Below are 25,028 nucleotides of genomic sequence, written 5' to 3' on the forward strand. Positions count from 1 at the left end.
ACGGGTGCAAAAAACCCCAAGGGAGCGTGTGGGCTTTAATTGTTGTAATGCGATTTTGTCACCTCATCCAGGCAGCTCTCGTCCCGCCCCTTCCCGCATCGAAGTGCGCCCCCACTTTCACATCCATTTATTCCTTTTGTCGGCGGCTTTTGATTAGCTTTTCTGTGTGTTTGTGGGGCGCAATCCGAGTTCCGAGCTCTTGGTCAATTTGATTTGCCTAATTGGCCAAGCCAATGGATTGGAAATTGGCCGGGGAATTAGTCAAAGCGTTCGAGAGGAGTCGTTTCTTCTTTCCTCAGAGGCTACTGTATCAAGTTCCCTCTTATTAAGGGGTTGTAAGAGAAAGTAAGCTAATTCATGAGAAGAGAATCACTTCTAAAAGTGTGTTATAATTATTGTATAGCAATTGCTATTTTCATAATTCAAGAGAATACCACCTGGTTTGAATTCAAGGCATGATTTTTAAAAAAACAAACAAAGCACACTTTCAAAAAGGTTGAACAATTGTACCACAATATATAAGCATATTTACAGGACTTAATAAAATAGTTATGTGGCTTAATTTACTAGTTCATATAATATGTGCAGTTTTCCTTTTTTCCCTAAAAACCTTTGGAAATAGGCAAGCAAAGTTAAGATAATACGAACCATTCCCGCAATCAGAATTTTACTTGATTTATTTTTACGGCAATTTCTCACTTGAGCTCATTAAACGCCGTGTGGGTGGTGGGGGTCTACGGGTGGTTTTCCCGGGAGGGCGAGGACCACCCACCCAGCCATGCCATTAGCACTTGGTTACAACGTGTACGGCAATTGGGAATTTAGCTCGGCCACTTGAGCCACTTAAATGTTCGTGAAAACAAACAAATTGAGTGGACTTGGCTGGCGCTTGTCTGCAGCTGCGACTGTGGCACTAAATATATCTGTGCGCATAGTTATCTGGGTGTAGATGTATGTGGCTGCTGGTGTGCGTAACACACAATATAGTTATTTGGACCTAATGATGCGCATAAATTTTCCGGGGTCAGGAGAGTTGGCCGCGCAGAACTGGGCAACATAATTTAGCGTCCCCGGCCAACGAAACCAGCATCATAAACACAGTGCGCGCAAATTGTTAATTGACACATTGCTACACTCAAGTGGTCCCCTAATGGTCCTTGCTTTCTGGCGGACAATTTCGAGTGGCTTTCGGCCCTTTCAGAGGGCTTTCACTTAGTTTCGGAGCTGGGAGGCGGAAAGCGGAAAAATCAAAACGATAAGATGAGGCCGAGGAACCGAAAACCCAAATGATATGGTCAAAAATTGGTGCTTAGGCGGGTACATTAACCAGTTCTGAAGTTGGAACTAACAAGATTCTGATGTTATACGCAGTAGCCAGAGTTTGAATACGTATTATTTAGATTTCAATATAAATATAAGTTTACAAAATAGTTATACCCCCAATTTATTAGTCATAACGTCATTCTAATAATACTATATTATTTCTCTCGGGATAATTTGATGCTCAATGGGGTTTATTAATCGATTCTGGGCTGTTTCTCACTTTAATTAGAGCATTCAAAATGTTGTAGCAAAAGAAATTTTAAGAGTTTTCATAAGCCACCTAGCATAAAATCCAAAAAACATAAAGGTGAAACAAATTAATATCAATAATTCAAGCCCTAATTTATATATTTCAAAAATCATATCGTTTCGAAAGCCCACATAGCTGCAATTTCTCCTTTGAAAGACACTCTTAAAACATCAATTAAGATAATCATCTTATTATGATGTTTTGAACCGCAAGCACAATCATTTTAATTGATTTATTCCCTGCCCAAACATTTCGATCCCGGCCTAATCGCCAGCTGGGGCAATTCATTAGGAAAATCTCCGAGTTTAAATTAAATCAAATAATTGTTCTCCGATAATCAGCAGCCATCACGGAGGCATCCTCGGACACTCAGTCACCCAAGACATCTATTCACTCAAACTTCCAGACACTCAGACCCCTTGAATCGCTCTCGAAGACGCTGCTCATTTCGAATTCATTGAGTTTTGCGATAATTTGATTAGGCCACGCCTCTGACAATGGTTTGGGAAATGCTTTGGGAAACACCCCCTTTCCGACTCTGAGCAACGGGTATGTCATCTCTGAAATGCCTTTCTGGCATTAATTGCAATTGCAATTGCGAAATTCGGAATTTACATTCAAACAGCCAAATGCCTGACTCGGAAGAGTGGACCATTTGTCTCATGTATGTGTGCTATATCAAATAAATTAGTTAAATATTATGTTATCCAATTACACAGGGGCGTTGGCAGGGGATGGAAATTGCAGAGCAGACATTCTGTCAGCATAAATTGCCAAGTCGCCGCATTTGATATGACAACAATAAAGCCAAGAGAGCCGGGTTGGCATTCAAGTTACGACAAACTAAGCCTGGGAAATTGTCAGCGACACTCGCCGGGCGTGCCCAGCCCCTAGAACCCCCTTCCTGCTGGAAGTCCGGCCCACAAGTTGGCAGTTCAAAATGCTAATCACCACATGACATTCATTGTCTGTGAAACAATTGGACTCCCTAACTAACACGCCTCGCCGTCATTATGAATCGCATTATGTGTCCCGCTAATTCCGTGGCCTTGGGGGGGGGCTATAGGGTGTACTGAGGGCGGAGGACGGCCCCAATCGGTTAAGCAGCCCGTCAGTATCAGGCTGCGCAAATGGCAGGCCATCAATCGGGCACAGATTTCAATTTCCCACCGCTGAAATCCAATCATGGCGAAATGACCCTTTACACCAAAAACCGCAGGTTAAAGGTCAAGACGTGGTAATCAACAAGCCACCTTATAAATAAATAACCTAGCTTAGTTTATCAAGGTATTTCAGGTTAGGCTTAATTTTATCTATCTCTTTCTTAACCTTTTATCGCTTATCATATGAAAAAGTCACCAACAAAACTCCCTAGTTTATCAACCAATTACTTTATTTTCCTCAGGCCTAGTTCACAAAAGAAAGCTGAAGGCAAAATTAAAATGTAGACAGCGTAGCAAAAGGCTATAAGCCATCACATGTCAATTGAAATGTGATGTAAAATTAAATTATTCTACATAATTAAGCAGAGGAGAGGGTAACAAAACAACAATTAAATCAATGATGTGAAAAATGTTCAATCAATCGAAGCGTTTAAACACAGGCAAACTAAAGCAGGCTCTTCGGAAATTGGAAATACGTATTTTTTGTGTCAACATTAAAAAAGGTGACGATTTTCAATTTAAGTGTTTGCCTGTAAACTATAAAGTTTTAATTCAATTGCAGTTCTTATGAAGTGCATTTAAAGTGACCACAAAGCACTTACGAAGTCGTTTTAAATTCGCCATTACCACAAGTCAAGGATCAAGATTGTCAAGACTTAAACAAGAAAACGGCTCGAGAGTCTCGAGTCTCTTATCACACGAAACGCCGCACTTTTCGTCCATTAAAGCCAAAATCCAACACAAGCTGCGAATTCCTAATCGCAAAATACATAAAAAATAAGCATGAAGTGCGGACCGCAAGCCGAAATGCAATTATTTTTGCCGTCCGTCCAAAAGCCCGGTATTTGCATATTGTCAACATAATTAAACAGGCTTTTGACTTGTGGTTACACACCCACTCGAACGCACACACGTGGACACTGTGCAGTGTGCCACGCTGCGTATGAATATGTATGAACACTCACTCGTTCATTCAGAAAACATTCAGTCGAGTGTCCTAGAGAGGCGCTACTGAATACCGAGTGCACAACACTGAGTCCTGCAGATGCAAAATTGTTTTTGGCAAAGTGCACAATGCACTTGACGACTGTCAAAACGGACATCAGGGGGCGGGGCATGGACCTGTCCATGTCCTTGTTATTTATGTAAAATGTTGCACAACATTTATTGTGCTCCCCCGCTTGCCCCCACAAATAAAATCGTCCTCAACTGAAAGAAAATGAGGACAATTGCAGCAACTTTTCCGGCAATTTTATATGTATATATGTATTGAAACAATGCCGTCGTCCTTGCTGCTTGGATCAGCAATAAAAATTTGTCCTGCGGTAAATGAAATGGATAGCGATTGCGATTGCGATTGCGATAACTGGCTGCCCAATGGTCAAGCCAGTAAGCGCGAATCTTCCCATGGCCAAAGAAAAATCACGATAAAAAGGGGGGGAACCGGCAAAAAACAATAGGCCACCAATACAAGTTATAGCCGGGTCGAGGTCACCACGGACTGGTGTCCTCTTTCTGCACTTGCCTACCCTGTAATCGCTACCCTTGAGGGTCGGCCGCCCCCGCGTTTCATCACTTACGAATGGCCAAGTTCTCAGAAGTCAACACTAAAATAATTCCTTGCAAGTATTACGAGAGAAAATTGCCTTCCCTACCGCTTTCATCGAAAGGAAGTGCACTTGCACTTTTTTGTGCTATTAAAAATTAAAAAATTAATTAAAAAAGTTTTTCATGACTTTGCACAAATTCGCTTTGTAATTTCCTACACTAGTAGATTACTAAGTAACACCACGTTCACTACTTGTTAGCTGGCCACTCCAATTTTTGTGGGAGAAGAGTTCACGTTGTTTTTGTCTAAAAGGCGATTTCGGTTTCAGTTAAACTTGTTGGCATTGCTTTTCGATTTTTGCACTTGTGGCAGAAGGGCTTTGTTTTTTAATATTGCACTTTTGTTGCGGGTATTCCGTTACGAATTTTTATTTGTATCTTTTTTCGGGAAAGTTTATCTGGCTGGGATTACTGGGTCAATTGGCTGGATGGCCTCCACTGTGGGAAATCAGTTTTCGGGCTCGGGGACAGGGGCTTGCCTAATTAACAAAGTCCTGAAAAGGAAAGTTAAGACCGCCCCTCCCCCCGCACACAACATGTATATGTATGTGTCTCTGTCCCTGCCTCTGCCTCTGTTTTGTTCAACTGAACTTTGACCCGTGCATTGACATCGTTTTTGCGAAAACTACAGAACTGTGTCAGGTAATTGCGTTCAATAAGCAGGTCGAAATGGGGGCTGGCACTGGGAAAGAGACGGCGAGATGCAGAAAGAAAGGGAAAGGGAAAGGGATATGGCCAGCGAAAGAGCCAGAGAGGGGGTGAGGGAGAAAGACCCACAAGGCCCGAATGCCGTCGAGTGTCACATGCATCCTGCATAATTGGTTTATCAATTGCTGTTGGCCCATTCGAATAAGCAACGTGCATTCTAAGCATGTCAGCCTCCCCCTTTTCGGGACACCCCTGCCCGTGCCCCATAAAAAGCCCCAGTAGTATCCAAGATGACACCGTCCACAACCCACCACCCCCACCGGAAAAGCACTGCGCCCCTGGACTCTCCCACTTTGACCGCACAAATTCGGAGCAAGGCAATGATTAATTTATGCGAAATCCGAAATGAAATCGTGCGAAAACCAAATTTGCTCGCCACACACAATTTAAATGCGAAAAGAGATGACACTCGCAGGTCTCGGAAATCCTCCGAAAAAAGAAACTCAGAATAAAGAGAAAAAACGGTTGGAAATATTCAGGACCTAGTTAGGTACATGTTTGCAAACAGTAACTAGCTCTAACTAAATATTACCCTTCCTACCTTTCCCTTAATATATTTAAAGAATTTTGAAGGAAAATCCTTGCTAAAAAATCTTGCAATAGCAACCCATTTTAAGTTAATATACTTCATAAAATTATTATTACATTAATTTTCAATTACATAAGGCAAATTGTTTTACTACTACCACTAATATCCATAAATTGAACCCCGTTGTAAGGTATATTACATCTTTCTTTGGCGCAACTTTCAAATTATAGTGAGCCAAATGGTCCCTCAAAATAATTAAGCTTTGTTTCGCCTGTCTGCGTCTTGGTTTACTTAACCCCTTACGTAACCTCTTCTCAGGGGGCTTCATCTAATCCCATTTTCAACGCGGCAGCCAGGCCAATTCAGCCGCACTTAGTGGCACAAAGAGTCTCCATTCCAATTGGCATCTTCGATGGCATCGCTCCCTTTTTTGAAGGCCCCCTTGCTCTTCAGCTTGAATGCAATCAAGGATTTTTTCGACTGGCCAAAAGTGCGCTTTCAGCCATGTTTTCTCGGGCGGACACTGGCCCTCCACCATTCTTCATCCTGGATCCTACGTCCTACGTCCTCCATCCTCTATCCTCCATTTACCAGCCACCATTCCCGACTCAAAATCTCTGCAATCCCCGCCTGAATCACGGTCTGGCCACGATTATAAAGCCCGGGGCATAAATATTAGCAAAGGCGTTGCCGTTGACGGCGCTACAGTCATTTAAATGTTGTCGGTCGTTGTGGTTCCAGATCCTCCAGAGCTCCCCTGCTGCTCTTCCTTTGTGCACCCCCTTTTTCTCCTGTTCCCGCTGCTGATTATGCCTGTCAACGAAGTTTTTATATACACCGCACAAAAAGTCTTCGGAAATATGTAAAAATCCATCCCATCTTCTTACAAGCAAAGTTACCAGTTACTGGTGTAGTACACCTTACCGATTATAATTATTTATTAATTATTAAAATTATTTTTCATCATTGTACGCAACCGAACAGAACGGAAAATCAACTCAAAAAAGCATAAATATTAAAATGATATCAGTACGTAGTGAACATCTCATTTACAGAAACAAAAGTAACGAGTAAGTAGTACAACACTTATGAATTTCCAAGCATTTCCTTAAACCACAAGTCTCTTCTAATTAAATTATCCTTCTTGCAGTGCAATACAATGCTTAACCCTTTGCCATCCCAGAAATCCAGCTCGGCGCACAATGAATTAAATGAATCTCAATTTCCGTTCGGTTTGCGGTTAAAAGCCGCAGTCGTCGTCTTGGTCTTCAGGGCAAAATGCAAATTCTCCGGCGGCGAAAATGAAAACAAGCCGAAAAACTCTCGTTGCAACAACAACACCAGACGGCAGAATGGGAGTGTGCCCAACCCCCTGACCTTTCGACCCCGTCCCAAGAACGCGCGCCCCTGGCGAGGGGCTGGTCCTGCATCAATTGCCTGGCTTCCATCTTCCGTTCGCTTCTCAAGTTTCTTCCCGTAAATTGCTGCAAGATGCCCCCGAAAAAACCGATGCCGGGAGCAAGGATTTCTGGCCCCCGAAAGTTTTGTGCCGGCAAAACTTTTACAACTGCACCAGGACGATGATGAGGTCGGGAGGAGCAGCGGACTCAGAAGAAGGAGCAAGGAGTCCAAGTCGCTGGGTCGCCGTCTGCAAAAGTTTTGCGATTTGTTTGCGCGAAATAAACGCGACGCAGATAATTTGCGCAAAAGTTCGCTTACTGCCCCGCCGACCTCGCAGAAGCCAACCCGAAATCCAAGCGAATATCCAAGGCCCAAAACCCCGATCCCCCATCTTCCAAGCCCATTCCCATTCCCATTCCCACTCCATCTTGTCCAACAATTTCATTTGGGAATATGTATTTCTGGTATGTCCAAATAAACCAACCGAAATGAAAATGTTTCGCGTTCGCTCAAAACTTGCGCGGATAAGTTCTTTCTTTGTTGTTCAGAAGTTCCATACTCGTTGATTACTGAATCCATTACCCATGTCGCACGTTTCCTCCAATAAGATCAGATTTATATCGACAATCATAGGTTAAAGCCAAGTTATTGAATATTTTCTTGCCACACTCGTTACTAGTTGTTCTGCCGAAACACTTCCCACTTCAACATCATCAAAGCACTCGTTACTTTACCCATGTCGGAGGTTTTTCATGAGATCAGAATTTTCTCGAAAATCTTGGGTCAAGCTTAGTTTACGGTTGGTTATTGAATATTTTTGCCGCTCTCCTTACTGGTTGTTCTGTCGAAACACTTCTTACATTGACATACTACTAGTTTCTCGGTTAGAGCACTCGTTCCTTTTTTTAATTCATGTCGCAGATTTAATGTGTTAATGTGTTTAAAGAGTTAATGTATTAGTTTTAACTTTTTTCTGTTGCACACTATCGCCCTCCAGAAGAAGCTGGTTCTCTGTTGAAGCACCCGTTAATTTTTCTAGATTAAAGGGATGACACTCACGAAATCATTAGATTCACTGAAATTTGCTTTGCTTTGCTTACAACAATAAAAGAATAGGTGACTCTTTAAAACCTCCTTAGGGGTAGTTGTGTGCTCGTTACTTTTTGATCATTTTTGGGTCTTCTCCATTTGCTTTACGGGTAATTTGTACTTGAAATGTCAATGTGACACTCGTCAATGGACAATTCTCCGGGACTGTGGCTTCCGCATCGCAGAGGCGTACATGTTTTGGAACTCGTTGGTGGAGATAAAGTCGATGATGGGCAGTCGGTTGGTCAGCGGCACTACCACGTCCTTGGCGGCGATCACACCGCCGACAATGGACGATAGCCCAGAAGGACCGAGCCTCCCCGATCCTGGCAGAGCAGCCAAGCCACCCAGTCTAGATCCTCCCCTGCCTCCACCTACTCCTTCTCCGCCTGCCAGTCTGCCCTCGAATCCTGCTGCTCCACCACCACGCTGCTGCCGCACCTGTTGATTCTTAGCCGTCTGATTCCCTCGCATGCCCAGATTATAGAAGAAGTCCACACCCTCGCTGGCGGTCCTCTTCTCCACTTGGCTCATCCAACGCGGATCCATGCGGGGCAAACGTTGCTTCCTTCTTCCCGCCTTCGAAGCCTTCCTTACTTTCTGGCCCTTTGAATCCTTCAGCAGAAAGAGCACTGGAGTAGCGTCCGCCTTCTTCTGCGGACTGGCATCTATGAGCTTGGTCCTGCGGGACATTCCCAGGGATTGCAATGCATCCATCGGCTTCTTTTGGCCCTTCTTGAAGGTCACAAGCGATTTGGTCAGCGGCTTCACCTTGGCGGAACCCAAAGTTGTGGGTTGCTGGCAACGTCGCAAGGGTTTCTTCATGGGATTCTTCAAAGATTTCTGCTTGACGGAATTGCGCGGGCTCGAGATTTTTGCTCTCGACACTTTCTTAGCCGCCTTCATTGGCGACCGCTGCTTGGACTTGGGCTTCATCGTTTGTCTACTTTGCACTTGGCTCAAATCGCTCAAATTCTTGCTGAATCTCAGCCGTTCTCAGGATTAACTGGGAATTTTGGCGTGATTTCGGGACGAGGGGCTAATTCGAAATCGAATGTCTCGGCTTGACGGGTAGACTCGGACTGGGGGACTGGGCCGACGGACTTCGGAGTGCCTACTCTTTCCCAGGAACTTGAGCACGTACCGCATCTTGTTTCCTGTCACCTCTTGACTTGCCCTCTGCTTGTTTGTTTGTCTTAAGTCAACTTCTATTTGCCTTCCCCCCTGCACTTTTATTTTTCCATAAAACCTTTGTCTTGCCCCAAGGACTAGGGAAACTTGAAATCAACTTCCGTTTTCTGTCCCCTGATTTGCATATGTACATGCGACATTGCCTTAGGGAAAACCCACATAGTTTGAGTTGAAAAAACAATATTACATGTCTTACCATTAAAACGAGCCCCCTTCAGAGTAGTGATTAAACTCGCTCCCTGCTGATTTTTCCCCTAAACAACTCATTAACAGGGCACGGAAATGCACTCGTATGTGTGTCGATTTTCCCCCCTTTCCTCTACGTTCTGGCTTTCGGTTTTAGTTTTCTTCTCTGGCTCATTTTGGTGTCAAGTGTTGCGTATCATTTAATGTGACACACTTAGCTGGGAAATGTAAGGGGAAAAGCGGTAGAGGGGCCTTTCCAGACTGGCAGCCAAACACATGTTAGCTGAATGCTAATTTACTGTGCTAAGCGAATGACGAAAAACAGGAATAGGGCATTAAGCCAGGGGAGGTAAGTGCACTAGACGAAAAGTTTTGGACAAGAGAAACACGTAAAAGTACCCTTATTTTTATTGAATTCAACATGGTTTCCAGCTATTTCTCGCCCTGCATTCGGCAATATTCAGTTGGGAGGCACTATTCGGTTCTCAGGAACAGGAACCTATATACAACACACACACACTCGAGCAGCTGGTAAGACAGGAAATCAACAGGACACCACACACACAGCTGTTGTAGGAACTGCCGCTTTCGGTCAGCTTGATGTATGGTCAGAAATCAAGACTTCCCCGCCACATATGTACGCGAGCATAACCCTATACCCTCGTATATGTCTGGATAAACTCCATCTGGGGACGAGTAAATTGCAAAGTGAAGCAGTCAGCTTATGCCCATCTCGGTTGTATGTTTATTGCCCACTCTCTGGCCCCTTCTTGGTCCTCCTGATTATCACGTCTCTTTTGTGTGCAGCAATATCCAGTATACGCAATATCACGTATACGCCGCATTGGCCAAAGACTGCTCGCCAAATCCCCCTGCCATCGCTCGCTCTTCTGTTTGGTTCCCTCATAAGATTCAATTTTTGAAATTATTTTAGCCTAACACCTCAATGAGTCACCCGAATGTCAGTTGCAGGCACAACCAGCGACATGCAACATGCAACCTGCAAGCTGCAATCTGCAACCTCAACCTGCAACACCAGTAGCAAAATGTTGTTTTCCGCTTAAGCACATCGCTGGAAAAATAAAAATGGGGAAAAACAGAGGAAGAAACAAAGAGGCAGCTCCATTCCCAGTCCCTTACCAATCCCAGAAGTGCGTCCAAACGTTTGTTTATTTTATTTTGCCGCACAATTTTGCCCCTTCTTCTTCTGCTGCCCTGCCCCGCTCCTGCCCTGCCCTCTTCAGCCCCTTTCACCGCTTTCTCCTCTTTCTTCAGCTTCGTCTTCTGCCGCCTGTTTCTTAAACAACAGCAGCAACAATGGGCACAATGAAACCTCAGTCGAGGACCAGGCCAAAAAAGGACTGCAAGTTTCGCCATATCGACTTTGGGGATTACCCGTAAGTTTGTCATCCAAAGTTGTGAAACTTATTTTAAAAATTAAATAGGTAATTTTGAAAATGTTACAAATTAAGTTTGCAATAACTTTAGCCTAGTTAAATGGGTTTCAATCAATTTCATGCCGTTGAAATGATTTTTAAAATTCGAATTTTTAAGATTTTCCCCGAATTTTAGCTACACTAATTGGTTGTTGCTAATTTATAAACTGTTTATAGGCCATGCAGTGTTTGGAATTAAAATTTTATAGGAAATTGTCCCTTCCCTAGTTTTAAGAGATATATTTTTAAGTACATAACGCCGCATCCATTAAATAACCCATTCGCCGAGCACCTGCTGATGTCCTGCCGGTATACCCTTGCTATCCTTTCTTCTGTTGTTCATAGTGAAAAATGAAACAAAACAAATGAAATACAAAAAGGAGCAGAAGACCGGCACAGAGTCGGCAGAACAGGATAAAAAAACACAAAAGCAAAAAAAAGCAGAAATGTGCACATGCTTCGTTGCCTGGAGTGCGCTATTTTGCACCTACGGGATTTTGTGCCCCACACAGATACTCACACACACTCGCACACGCTCAAGCACTGAAACACTGGCACACACACATGCAAAGCGTGGAAAACCCATTCGAAATCAGTCAACGCGCCAAGGCTTTTATTCAGTTAGAAAGCAGACAGCAGACAAGGGCAGGAAAGGGGGTTTTTGGGCACTGGGGCTGGGGTGTTTTTCGGCGGCATTTCAGGGGGTTTTCACGAAGGGACCCCGTGCTCCCCAGCTTGAAACGGAAGTGCGGCTTGATTTACTCAACTCGTTTGCTCGCTCGTTTGTTCCCAACTGCTGCAAACATATTTTTCTGCACCACCCCAGCTAAAATATTTATTAGCCCTTAAACAAACGGAATAGATGTGCGGCCCCCCGGAAAACTACACGTACCTTCCGATGCGAACCATCCTACATGTACGGCGATGTATAGGACCCGACTTAAAGACCTTCCAGCCAAATGGCCCGGAAGGCAACTACCATCTTCCTGCCCCCTCAAAAAAAAGGAAACTGGTTCTCTGTTTATTAAAGCATTTCTTACGCATCATTTGTTGCTTTGCCAACAAACAAACAAAAAACCAACAAACATACACACACGAAAAAGCCAGAGAAGAATGCAAATGAAATGGGCCAAAGGAAGAGCCAGCAAAAGGCCGGGAAATGCTGATGAAAACGCAACTAGAAGTTTGATTAAGTGAAATCTCGTTTGAGTAATGCGGATGTCTCGAACCAAGGCAAGGCAATCACGTCCTCGAACGGAATGCATCAATCAAAATAGAAAACAGAAGAGAGGCAGACCCCTAATTGGTTCGATAGACAGGAAAAGGAATTAAGTAAATCGCAAAAATTAATTGTGAGAGGGCAGCGCCAAGAACGTAAGTCCACCACCAAGTCCAAATCCACACAATGCCAGGTCAATGGACTGGACTTAACTGAAGAAGATGGTCTTGGTCAAAGAGGAAGTTAACTTCGGCAAGCCGAAGCTTGTATACGAATTCAAAATTCCTAAAAATATAAAGAAAGATATTCCCAATATTATATGAATATTTTCATATTGTTTTCCCACCAATTTTCCGATCGTTCCTATGGCAGCTATATAATATAGTCGTCCGATTTTCATAAAATTAAATTCCAAATTCAGACGTAATTGGTACATATTTGTTAAAAAAACACCAGAGATATAATTTTCATACCCTTGCAGAGGGTATAATGATTTTAGTCAGAAGTTTGCAACGCAGTGAGGAGACGTTTCCGACTCCATAAAGTATATACATATATTCTTGATCAGCATCACTAGACGAGTCGATCTAGCCGTCTCCGTATAATTATTAATCAATAATAATCGTATAATAACAATATATGTTTGGGTTTATCTGGGCAATCCAACTATAAATATATTACAAAACCATAAATATTAATCTATATTACAAAACTATTTCATAGCAGCCATAGCCTCTTCCGAACCCATCAAAACAGCCCAGGAAAACAAAGTCTGATCAAAATCATTTCAAACACCATTGAACACGGCCGCAAGCGAGGCTAAATCTCGGATTTTCGAAACCTTTCCAATTTTTCATTATTGCCATTTACAATGGCTGGGCTATGTCTGAGGTTGACCGCCCGTCAGCGCCAAATTGCCGACAGTGTAATCATACCCATGTGCCGCGGGGACTACGAAGACGCCCTGCGCATCCTGCAGGAGTCGAGCAAGTCGAAGCACCACATCCCTCCCTACCACGAGGCGGTGCTGCGCAGGATCTTGCAGCGGCTGCTGAAGAGGCCCTCTGAGCGGGAACGTCGCCGCTTGATGGAGGTCAGGGAGATTCAGCAGGCCGACCACCTGGAAGGAGGATTGGAGGACCTGCTGCTGAAGAGGATGAATATGACTCGCGGGATGCTGGACGAGATCTACGAGCAGGCCATAAGACTCAGCTTCAGGAGCTTCCACCAACACCTGGTCTTCGTGCAGACGTCGTTCCATACGATCCATTTCAACATGCAGATCCTGGCCAATCAGTGTTTGCGCCTGAAAAGGGCGGGGGAGGAGATAGCCAAGATGGAAGCCGGCCAAGGGATCGACTGGAAGATGCTTTTCCTCTACAGCGTGATCATCTGCCTCGCAATGGTCATCGCCATTTTTTTTTAACAAAGAAACCTCAAGGGTGTTTTCAGAGCTATTGCTTACATTGATAATTGTTTTTAAATTTGTCTAGTCTGCCGGAGCTACAATAAAAAAGGTAATTGTTTTAGGCCAGTTCTGCAGATTTAATTATTCAAATTACACAAAGCGAAAACACATTTGTGGGCTGCGCGTGTAAATAATTAGATTGCATTCATTAGAGAAATAAATTAAAATAAAATGCTCAAAAAATATGACAATCATTGATTCAATAATATTTATAAGGAAAATCCTGCATGTAATAGGTTTTACACTGCGCATTATGTCTTGCAAAAGTAATAGTGCTTTTTAGGAAATTTTGGGAAGGTTTCGAAAGAACTAAGTCTAAGATCTCTCACTATAACCTACCTTGAGAGGGGCTGAGTAGAGGATTACGGTTTTTGGACCACCCCCAATGTACTTATGCAACTTTTTTATCGGTGTGACCTTGGTTCAAGATTTATTTCAAGATATCACAAGCCAAACCTGCACAGCCCATACACATCGCAAGTACAGTCAACAACTCCTAGTGCCGCCCATCAATGGGGTGCTGTAACTATGGCCACACCCAGCCGGATATAGTTGAACCCACTGGCCAGTGAGGGGAGATGGCCAAACTTCAATCAAACATTTAACCAAATTAGTAGCGTTCCCGTCAATTGCCAGTGGTTAATGGCGAGGTGGCAGAGAGGGGCGAACAGGAAGTCACGGAGTTGTTCCATCGCCCGCAAAGTAGGCAAGAGATTTTTGTGCCTCAATTAAATTTGATTTGCTGCCATTCAGTGGGATAGGAAATGCGAACGACATGGGCCAGGGGATGGGGAATGGAGGATGGAGGATGGAGGATGGAGGATGGAGGATGAGCATATCATCCTGATGAAGCTGTGCGACATCCATGTGTCCATGTATGCGCAATTTGATAAGGACCGCCTTTGAACCCAACCCTCTTTACCCATCATTAGTTTCGCAGCTTGCGGACCTTTTTTGCGCTCGCTTGCCGCAAATTTAGTGCCATGTGGCAACTGGGATACGGGATTGGGGGCTTGAGGTTCGGGCTTTGGGATCCAGGACCCCTTGTCCCAATTCTGGCCATTACCTTTGGCAGTTGCGCCTGGCAATGACATTTTCACATCATTTGCTGATGTGGCAAATGTGTCGTCCGGCTCTCCAGTTCACCAGCTCTCCAGCCAGCCAGCCAGCCAGCCAGCCAGCTCTTTGGCTCCCTTTTTCCCAGAGTCTCTCCATAACGCTCCTCTTAACCCACCGTAACCCTCGTTGACCTGCGGTCAGCATTGAGTGTTGGTCTTAGCCCACCCCCATACGTAAGTTTTTTGTCATTTCCGTTTGTGCGAAATTTTCGGATATTCTCGAATGCAGCCCCTCATCCAATGGGCACTGAACCACAGCCACCACATCCACATAACATCCACAATTTGAGGCAAACGACGACAGCTTCCAATCATAATGCCAATGAAATGAACTGGCCCAAGGCCCACCCCTCCTGCCTTAAATGTCAGGCTCAATAAACTCCAAAAGCAATCTCTCTACGTGTGTGTTAATATGGGTGGTGCTTCTACTGGTACTGGCACTGGTACTGGTACTGGTGTTTTTGTAGGTTGCACATTTCACATACCCTACTTCTTTTGCCCTCTATTGCAGAGTTCATTAACTGAGGTTAAAATCTCAAAACGTGGCGTTTTTCTACAGCAAGGCCAAGGGCATTTGTTCCGAAATTAAGATGCACTAAGTTCTTATAATTGGCATACCTTTACACAGCCAAACAGGGATTTGGGAATCCCAGCGATAATGTTTCACACAAGTTTAGTTTAAAGGAAGTACAGTTTAATCCAGCAATAACACTCGAATTTAAATCTGAATACATTAACTTACACAAAAACTCCTAAATCACCTATTGTGGCAACACTTTTTTCACTTGGCTACTTCATAATTTTTGTGAAAGTGAAACCTTGGGTTTTGAAATACGTTAAACTTAAACAAATACTGTCTTGTTCGATACCTGATGATGTGAACACTGGACCTTAAAGGCCCCGTCTAAGGGCATCCGAAAATGAAGGTTTCGTGATGGTGGGGAACCCCGAAATCTGCTATGTGCAGGGCGCTGCACTTTTCACTTTGGCGGCTGCCCGACACGATTTGCACTCCCGTTGCCTTTGGACTGCAAATCCGTGTACGAATTCTTTGGCTGCTTATGATGTCCCTAAGGCACACAGCAAGCACACTCGCACACACACTCGCACACAGATGTGTGTATCCTGCATGTGCGCGGAAAATCTGCTGCAAATCATTTAATATTTCGTCTGCGGCTTCGTCTTCATCGCAGGGCTCTTGCTTTTCCACATTTCACGACTCCTGCGTCTTGCGCTTTTCAGCTGATTTGGCACTTTTCATGTGGCCGCTAAGTGATTTTCCGAAAATCATTAAGCTCTGCACGGTATTCTTGCAGATTTCCCTCGCATTTTCGGCTAATATTTGCGAAGCTTTTGCCGCCGCTGCGCTGATGGATATTTGGTCGTTATTTGTTGCATCTCACTATTAGTGTTTTTCCGGGCTTTCCCAATTTTTCCTCGCTCTTCGGTGTTCTTGTTTCGGAGCGTACTTAAAAAATCATTTCTTCCGCTGACGCAGCGCTTAAATCGTTTTTCATGTGCTCATGGGACTCCTCGCATTTCGCAATCCCTCTTTTTTGTTATCTATTTTTTGCTGCCTTGCAACACTCTTTTCCCTCGCTTTTTCCTGCCCTTTTTTCCCAATTTTACAAGCCTTTTTTGCGAGGACAGTACTTGAGCATTTCTTTTTAATTTTCGCATTCGGTTGGCTGGGTTTTTAACATTTTAGTTCTCATGTTGCTTGAAAAGTGTTCGGGTTTTTTAAGTTATTGCAACGATTTATTTTTATGTTTAAAACTAAAAAAAAAATTTAATTTTGCGTAGCCCTAAACTCCTGTTTATAAATAAAAATGAAATGTCAAGACTTTCGACTGGAAGCCTTTTCCGTCCGTCTTGCTCTGCACACTTCCCTTTCCTGCCTGGCTTATGATCATTTCATCTCCTCGAATCCCCTTCATCCTTGCTGAATCCCCAATCCTTGTTGTGTATATCCCCCTGTCACATCTGCGCCAATCCAAAAATGATTCTTTCACGAAAGTTTCGCCTGGCCATAAGTTTGTGCAACAGCAAGAGCAACGGCCATTTGCAGTCGCACATTAGGCCAGAAAGTTGCTAGCCTTTGCCGTTCCCGTTCCCGCTTCCGCTCCCTGTCACTCTCCCCCCTTGGGCTCGAAAGCTCTTGGCCAGGCTAAAGCAATCGCGCCCACTGCACTTGCTGTTGTTGCTGTGCTGTGGTCCCAGATGCCAAAACGCCCAGTGTTGGGGTCAGCTAACACAACTGGCCAGCAAGGTCCAAATCCCAGAGTCCGAGTACCAGAAGTGAAGCCAAGTTTTGGAAGCGTCGACAGACAAACGACAACAGAAGTCTGGCGAAACTAAATTAATGCCATCTTCGCTGAAGTGCAACGAACTGGGGATATCCTAGTTCCGATAAAACAAATTAAGGATGGCGGAACAAATATGAGCCCTAAACAGCCCTTCGTAGTAGTAAGTTATTACAAGCCATAACGTTATTAAAACAAATAAAAAATATAAACATATTGAATTTGGCTATTTGCCTATTTTAGGCCCTAAACCTAATACAAAAATAGAAGGTGACTAATAGTATGCAAAAATATATTTCTAATTGAATAGACCCATAGTTTCGTGAAATTTTAAAACCCCAATTGATTTTTTATTGTCCAAAGAATAACTTACTGATGTTTCCAAATCACCAATTAATTCCTTTAATTAACTTTTGCTTAGTAAGGTTTTCAACGGACGTCGGGTAGTGCGACAAACCGGTGCCTAAAGTGGACATACCCCCCGAGAAGGTGGCAACAGCACCCTGGAACAATCTCGACTCCTTGCCGAGAGCGAGATGTCGTCTGGGCGCTGTCATCTTGGGCGCTGCTGTCTTAGCGCTGGAGTGCGATGGCATTAAGCTATTAGCATAATTTTTGTGCATTATCATTACGGCCGAAGGAGTGAAGTTTGTTGTGGGCTAAAAAGATTATGCCATTTATCATTGACATATTTGGCTCTTGCCCCACCACCCTCTCCCTGCCCTACTCACACAGACACGCACACACACACTCCCGAAAATATGGCAGAAGAAAGGAAAACGCATCCGGAAAAAGGGAAAAAATTTGCTTTTACTTACTTATGGCCGAGCCACAGACAAAGCCAAACAAGGTTGTACGAAAAAAGTTTCTGGCTTTTTCCATTTTACCGCCTTCCCCGCTTTCCTTTTTATTTCTATTTCTTTTAGGAGCGGCTTAGTCCAGGGAAATGAAACGAACCAAAATGAAGATGAAAGAAACTGCACTCACCTGCAATGACAGAAGAAAATGGAATTTGTTGTTAGGTTTTAATGCACTTTGGGTTCGCTATGGGTAATATGTCCCAGCATGGGACAAGCTTAGAAGCTAATTTAATCAGGGAATAGAAGAGGGAAATTAAATATGGAATTTAATAAAAATCACTATTAGTGGCATTCACTCATTTTAATTGCAAAAACATAACCTTCCCGTCCTTAACATCTTATTCCAAGTACCTTTGAAGTTAATCCCAGAAAGCACCCACAGCACTCGTTTGATTAAAACTGTCACCACTTGGGCATGTTTTGCATCTCAGAAATGCATTGAATTAATCATCATCGATAATCCTTTCACCCCAGTTGAATGTCCTCAAAGTGTGCTGCACTTAATCAAATCAAAAGGCATTCCATCTCCTTGTACTTGATTGATTTCCTCTTACTTGTGAGTTTAGTATAAGAGATTTGATGGCGAGCAGACTTTGAGAAACTTAAAAAACAATACATTGATAAGAATATTTCCTTTAAACTAATTATTTTTCCGATCAAAAAGAGCCATGTTAATGAAATTCAGATTGTGAATTTTTAAGTATATCTAAAATACTTTTATATTTAAGAACCCAAAATTTTTGAAGAGCTTAAATATTTTTCTTTCTGCAGACTCAATAAAGTTTGTAGTATATACATGAAACATAATAAAAATGTAGTGGAAAAATCTTCGTCCCAAAAATTCATAAACCAAAGTAAAGCTATAAAAACGATGTATAATAAAAATTCGTCACATGTCATAAGCGAATTTCCATAAACCAGTTGTTTGATTCCCCCGCCCTCACCCTCCCCACCTCCCAGTTTGCCATGAAAATTTATGTAGCTTTTCGCGACTTTTCATGGGTATCAACAGGCCGAGACGAGGTTGATTTCCTTCCTTTTTTACCCCAACCGCCTAACCCCCGTACCGTGAAGTTGGGCTGAGTGAATAGAGAGCTTGGGTTTGTTTTCCCCGCCACACTTTTCCACACATATGGAGTGCGGGAAAAATTGTGGCAGGATAATGGGGCAGCCTCCAGGGAGCGGAGTTCAAGTCCGGACGCATTTTGGCCTGGCCCCAGGACGAGGAGGACTAAACGTTTTAATTGCCTCGACGGGAGCAGCGCACGACTTCCAATTTTCAACTCAAAAACTCCAATTTCGTGTGCAATTTTCTTGGCTCTGCCGGAGGAGGTGGAAAATGCAGAAGGTAGCTGGGCGCGCCATATAAAAAATAAAATAAAAAAACACATAGAAATGGCAAAACGACTTGCCAGATAACTCGCTAAGCCGCAAAACGTTCCGCAGTTGGTTTTTTTTGTTCAGACCTTTCTTCCCCGGTTTTCCCCCAACTTTCCCTCGAACTTTCCCCCAATTTTCCTCCTGTTTTTCGCCCATTTTCCTGACCCCACTCACGCCTCGGCAGTTTGTCCCCCAACTAATCCGCCTCAAAATTTATTTGCTTAATTTCATTTGTTGGCTGCAACTTTTCGGGGGTTGGAGGGCAAGAACTAGAACTGCAACTAAAGCGGAGCTTTGCGGACGTGCGGTAATGTTTGGTCTAAGCTCTCTTTTTCCCTCTTTTTGTCCCACTCGCACAGCAATTTTCTCCAACTGGTCAGTGGCCAAAAAGCAACTTGGCTTCGGATCATAAATAATCAGTGCAAGTGTATAAATCAGGTCTGCATTTCTCACTGGAAGCCAGCACTTGTTTTCTATTGGGAATGACATCCTACAAATATTCCTGAGATCACCCAAAACCAGTATTATTTTTGTAGAAGAAGCAAATAATCGATGGTTCTTCTAGAGATTTTTTTATGATCAATGCTGTCGAAAAAGTCCGAATTTTTTTATCAAAAAAATGAACCATTCACTCTCATAACTTATTTTTAAGACTATTTTCTGTTTTATATTTGGTTTTTATAACGAAAGTTATCTTGTAACATAGTCAGCTGATATTATTTCTAAGGGAAAGCATCATAAAAAATATTTATTTATATTTCTTTCATGGACAGGCCCAACGCATCTTAATCACATCCCACGAACAATTATTTTATAATGAGAATGTATATCACACTTTTAAAAAAGTTAGGGGCTAGTAGTCGTAATACTTGTTTAAGCATGGTAAAGTCGAACGGAAACATTCCTCACCATAAGAACAGCTCTTAAAGTCGTCGTAAAATGTATTTAAACATGGCGTAGTTTTGATGTTTCCATTTCATTGCGATGCGTCCGCCTAAAACTATTTTTGCCCCGAAGGAGCTTCCTCGCTGGCAGAAACATGAGAACGCATCTTTTTTATTTCGTTTCCCGCGCATCGGCTGCAGCAGTTTGGCCTCGCGGAAAAGCCTTCCCTGCCCTCCGAAAGGTCCTTGGGAAAATTCCAGCCTTCATTTCAATTAATTTTCGCGACATTGATGCTCCTTGGCAGCCCGTAGAAGTTTCTACCCTCAGCGTAGATATGTGCTGCTGCTGCTGTCCCTTCTCCCGTAATTTTCCTCTGCGATTTCCCAGCAGCCCCCACTGAATTTTCCTGCAGCCTCACTGCACTTTTGCAGCCCCTTTTCGGCCGGCCCCTCTGAGATTCCTGCCCACGAAAACGGCTTGACGCCCGCGTTTGTTGTCATCGCAAGCTTAAAACATTTTTGACTGGCGCGTTTTTAATTAATTTAAAGTTATTTTTCCTGTCTCCAGCCCACCATACACGCCCCTTTTCGTAAACGCCTTTATTAAATCTGTCTGCATTGCGTTTTAATTGAAATCCGCGTGTTGCTCAATAAATTTACATAAATATCGTAATGGCTTAAAAGGCGAAAGAAATAGGAAAAGAAAAGGAGAGGAAGACCGCGACTGGTTGTTTCGGGGAAATGCTAAGGCTTCGGGGGATTATTTTCCACGATTTCTGATTAGCCCGCTCGGCGCTCTACGGCAGAATCCCCAGGTTTTCGGGCCGAAGACAGATGCAATATCCGCAGACAGGAATCCTCAGAAACTCCGGAGGCAGCAGCTGCATCTGGCATAATTAATATTTTTCGTCGACGGCGGTGAGGAGCGAAATGGAAGATGGTCGACAAAATTCCGAGGCGCAAATGTCGGGGTTGCCAAGCCCCACAGAAATTAGCTTTCTTTTAGTATTTAAGCTACAGCCGAAATATATACGTTTTTACTAGAATTTTCATGTTTGATTTTCCATTTTCATGTTCGATTCGTGAATCCCTATGAAGTGGGATACTTCTATGAGCTTGTATTAATAATATGCTATCAAATATTTATTTTTCAAGAGGATCAAAATTATAAAATATTTCATTAGTTCTCAGAATGGAATGGAATGGAACTTGAGTTATTGAATTCCAATTTTAATGTGAGTTACCTCTATGATTTTGTTATTGAATTCTCTTATAATCAACATTTAAATGTGTATTTTTAAAGGGGATCAAAATTTTAGGCAATTTCCATGATAGATTTTTCCGCAAATCCAATGGTTTTCAGAAAGGTTACCCAAAATTGCACTTCAAGAATCTATAACTTGAGTTATTGGACTCCGATTTTGAAGTGATTTTATAATTAAATTCTTTAATAATCTACATTCAAATATTTATTTTTCAAGGGGGTCAAAATTTTAGCCCATTTCCATGTCAGATTTCTCCGCACTCTCAGAATGGTGACCTATAATTGCACTTCAAGAATCTATAACTTGAGTTATTGGACTCCGAGTTTGAAGTGAGATACCTCTATGAATTTGTAATTGAATTCTCTTATAATCTACATTTAAATATTTATTTTTCAAGGTGGTCAAAATTTTAGCCCACTTTCATGTTCGATTTTTCCGCAAATCCAATGGTTCTCAGAATGGTGACCCAAAATTGCTCTTCAAGAATCTACAACTTGAGTAATTGGACTCCGATTTTGAAGTGAGATACCTCTATGATTTTGTAATTGAATTCTCTAATAATCGTCATTCAAATATTTATTTTTCAAGGTGGTCAAAATTTTAGCCCACTTCCATGTTCGATTTTTCTGTAAACCCAATGATTCTCAGAATGGTGACCGAAATTGCACTTCAAGAATCTATAACTTGAGTAATTGGACTCCAATTTTGAAGTGAGATACCTCTATGAATTTGTAATTGAATTCTCTTATAATCTACATTTAAATATTTATTTTTCAAGGTGGTCAAAATTTTAGCCCACTTTCATGTTCGATTTTTCCGCAAATCCAATGGTTCTCAGAATGGTGACCCAAAATTGGACTTCAAGAATCTATAACTTGAGTTATTGTACTCCGATTTTAAAGTGAGATACCTCTATGATTTTGTAATTGAATTCTCTAATAATCGTCATTCAAATATTTATTTTTCAAGGTGGTCAAAATTTTAGCCCACTTCCATGTTCGATTTTTCTGTAAACCCAATGATTCTCAGAATGGTGACCGAAATTGCACTTCAAGAATCTATAACTTGAGTTATTGGACTCCGAGTTTGAAGGGAGATACCTCTATGAATTTGTAATTGAATTCTCTTATAATCTACATTTAAATATTTATTTTTCAAGGGGCTCAATATTTTAGCCCATTTCCATGATAGATTTTTCCGCAAATCCAATGATTCTCAGAATGCTGACCCAAATTTACACTTCAAGAATCTATAACTTGAGTTATTTAACTCCGTTTATGAAGTGGGATACCTCTTTGAGCTTGTATTTAAGTTATCTAATAATATTCATTAAAGTATTCATTTTTCAAGTGGGTAAAAATTTTGGGGCATTTTCATAATTTTTTCCCGTATTTCCAATGGTGTCCAAAATGAAAACCTAATACCCCAATTATATGCCGTTTTTCATGTGGAAAACCTCAGTGAGTTTGTGATAACATTCTCTAATAATCTACTCCCACGTTTTCTTTTAAAATATGGTCAACATTTAACCCTGTTTTCAGGAGAAAAACAAAAAAGGCAAAATTAATTCACAACGAATGACTTTGCCAGCAGTTAATTTCCGAATGCGCCCTACTTGTACGACTTGAAGAAGTTGACTGTTTTGAAACGAAAGTTTTCAGCTTCCAAACACGAGTTTTCCATTTTGGACTTGGGCAAATCCGAACCCATTCAGTTTATACAAATTTCATTCGGATTGTTTTTATTTCCAGCGCTCAGCTCGGTTCTGTGCTGTGCTCTTTTGCTAGCCTGTATTTGTTTGTTTGTCTGTTTGTTTGTTTGTTTACGTGTTTGTTTGTTTGATGTCAACATGGCCTAGGCATATGAGCAGCAGCAACTGGAGCTGTGCACTGCCAAGTGGCAAGTGCATCCTGGCATGTCCTCCTCTAAATTCAGGGCCCCATTCCGGTTCTCTTTTGCCTTCATTAGCCTTTGGCAGTAAGTCAGAGGCGCTCTCTGTATTTGCCAGTAGTGTCTGTGTATCTGTAAACTGGAGCGTATCTGTGTGTGTGCTCAACAAAGAGCCTTTTGTGCGGATACAGAGACATACACAGAGACGTAACGACACGGACATGGCATTGACTTTTGCCTCGTCCTGCAAGCCTCAATTGTTGCCTCTTGCTATTGATTTCCTTCTGGCAGCTAAAACTGCAGACTAGGCGTTCGCAAAGGTAGCAGCTTGAAATATGGAAAAGCTGGACACGATCCTAATTAAATTAAGTGATTTACAACAAAAGTTTGGGCTTAAAAGGATCCGGGCTAAAAGGGCTAGTGTTGCTAAACATTTTAATTTTCATTTTGTAGCTCTGTAATGCATAACATTATTTTATTTTATTTTTGTTCAAAGGAAGGGTTTTATAAAATAAGCATAAATTAAGGTTTAGTTACGGCTTAACATTTCAAATGGAATTTCCAAGCTCAAAAATACACGCAAAACTTGTATTTATTTTTATATGTAAGTATATAAAAAAAATGTATAAGGAAAAACATAGAATTCTTTGATTTTAAAATTCAATACTATAATACTTTTAAAACGTAACGTTCATAAAATACTTTAGTATATTCTTATAGGTTTTAAGCAAATCAAATTATGATTATTTTTAAATTTATATTTATTTGTTAAATCAAAAACCGAATTCACCAAATTAAATGATTAACTTGTTTATAGGAAATATTTAAAGTTCTCCCTTCCCGGCCTGTCATTTGTGCTTGTGTAGGTTTAACTGAGGCTGCCAGTTCGCTGCTTGCGTGTGTACTGGTAGGCGGGTGTGTGTGCGAGGGTGTGTGTGAGTGGGCTTTGCATTAAAGTCATCACAAGGCAATCTAATTTCAAGAAAGCGCCACAAAGTCTGCAACAGAAGGCAGCAGCACATGCAATGCCAACTCGCATGTCGCCGGCGACTTTCGGCGGGGAAAGTCAAGCAAAACCCGGAGGAAAGCGGGGACTCTAGGGCAAAATGGCAGCGATGCCACACACGTTTAAACATAATAATTCTCAATTTCGTCAGCGATATCAATGGCAGCGGCAGCAGCGCGACAGGAAAAGCATGCACACATCAACATAAACTGACATTTTTGTATGAAATTGAGCACTCGAGCTGCCCGAAAAAATAGGCAAACTTATGCGCATAACTATGGTCGAAATAATAGCATATGTTGTTCAATACATTTAAGAAAAACTTAAAAAAATAAAAATCCTTAAAACAGTAATTTGTATTTATCACTATCAGTAATACTTATTTTGGTCTGTATATTCTCCTTATAATTTCCCTATTATTTCCACCACAACTGTGCATTCAAACATAAAAAGCGAGAGCAGAAGGAGAGGAAAAAAGAAAAACAAGCAAACGAAGAAAAAGTCGGCGGCAAGAAAAACTCAAACGACATGCGGAAATCATGTCAGATGAAGCAGCAGCAGTCGGTGCTGTCGCAAAAAAGTAAAATTACACACAGACTGCGGCGAAATAAATGGCGGCCCACTCACACATATGCCAGCCCGCCATCAGGCGCACACACACATATGCAGAGCGGAAACGGAAGGAGTTGTACATGTTTGATGGCAGGGTTGCAACTGCAGCTGCAGTTTAGAGTGCGCATAGCGAGCAGCC

At 42.3% G+C, this 25,028-nt stretch overlaps 2 protein-coding genes across 4 annotated transcripts in view; both read right to left on the reverse strand.

Moving 5' to 3' along the window:
- LOC108027550 (RNA-binding protein FUS) overlaps nucleotides 1-25,028 on the reverse strand; it is an 84,425-nt gene that overhangs the window by 41,266 nt on the left and 18,131 nt on the right. The gene's annotated exons all lie outside the window — the stretch shown is intronic.
- Nucleotides 7,422-9,250, reverse strand: LOC108027551 (uncharacterized). The gene is made up of 2 exons (XM_050888948.1): nucleotides 8,083-9,250; nucleotides 7,422-8,017 (listed from the first exon to the last, which is right to left on the reverse strand). Exon 1 carries the CDS (start codon nucleotides 9,005-9,007, stop codon nucleotides 8,216-8,218), a length of 792 nt encoding a protein of 263 aa, XP_050744905.1. The 5' UTR covers nucleotides 9,008-9,250; the 3' UTR covers nucleotides 7,422-8,017; nucleotides 8,083-8,215.

The sequence above is a fragment of the Drosophila biarmipes genome, chromosome X, assembly GCF_025231255.1.
Source record: "Drosophila biarmipes strain raj3 chromosome X, RU_DBia_V1.1, whole genome shotgun sequence".
NCBI lineage: Eukaryota > Metazoa > Arthropoda > Insecta > Diptera > Drosophilidae > Drosophila > Drosophila biarmipes.

Bases quoted from the DNA above. Each gene is read 5' to 3' on its own strand.
- LOC108027551 (XM_050888948.1), bottom strand. From the start codon at position 9,007: ATGAAGCCCAAGTCCAAGCAGCGGTCGCCAATGAAGGCGGCTAAGAAA.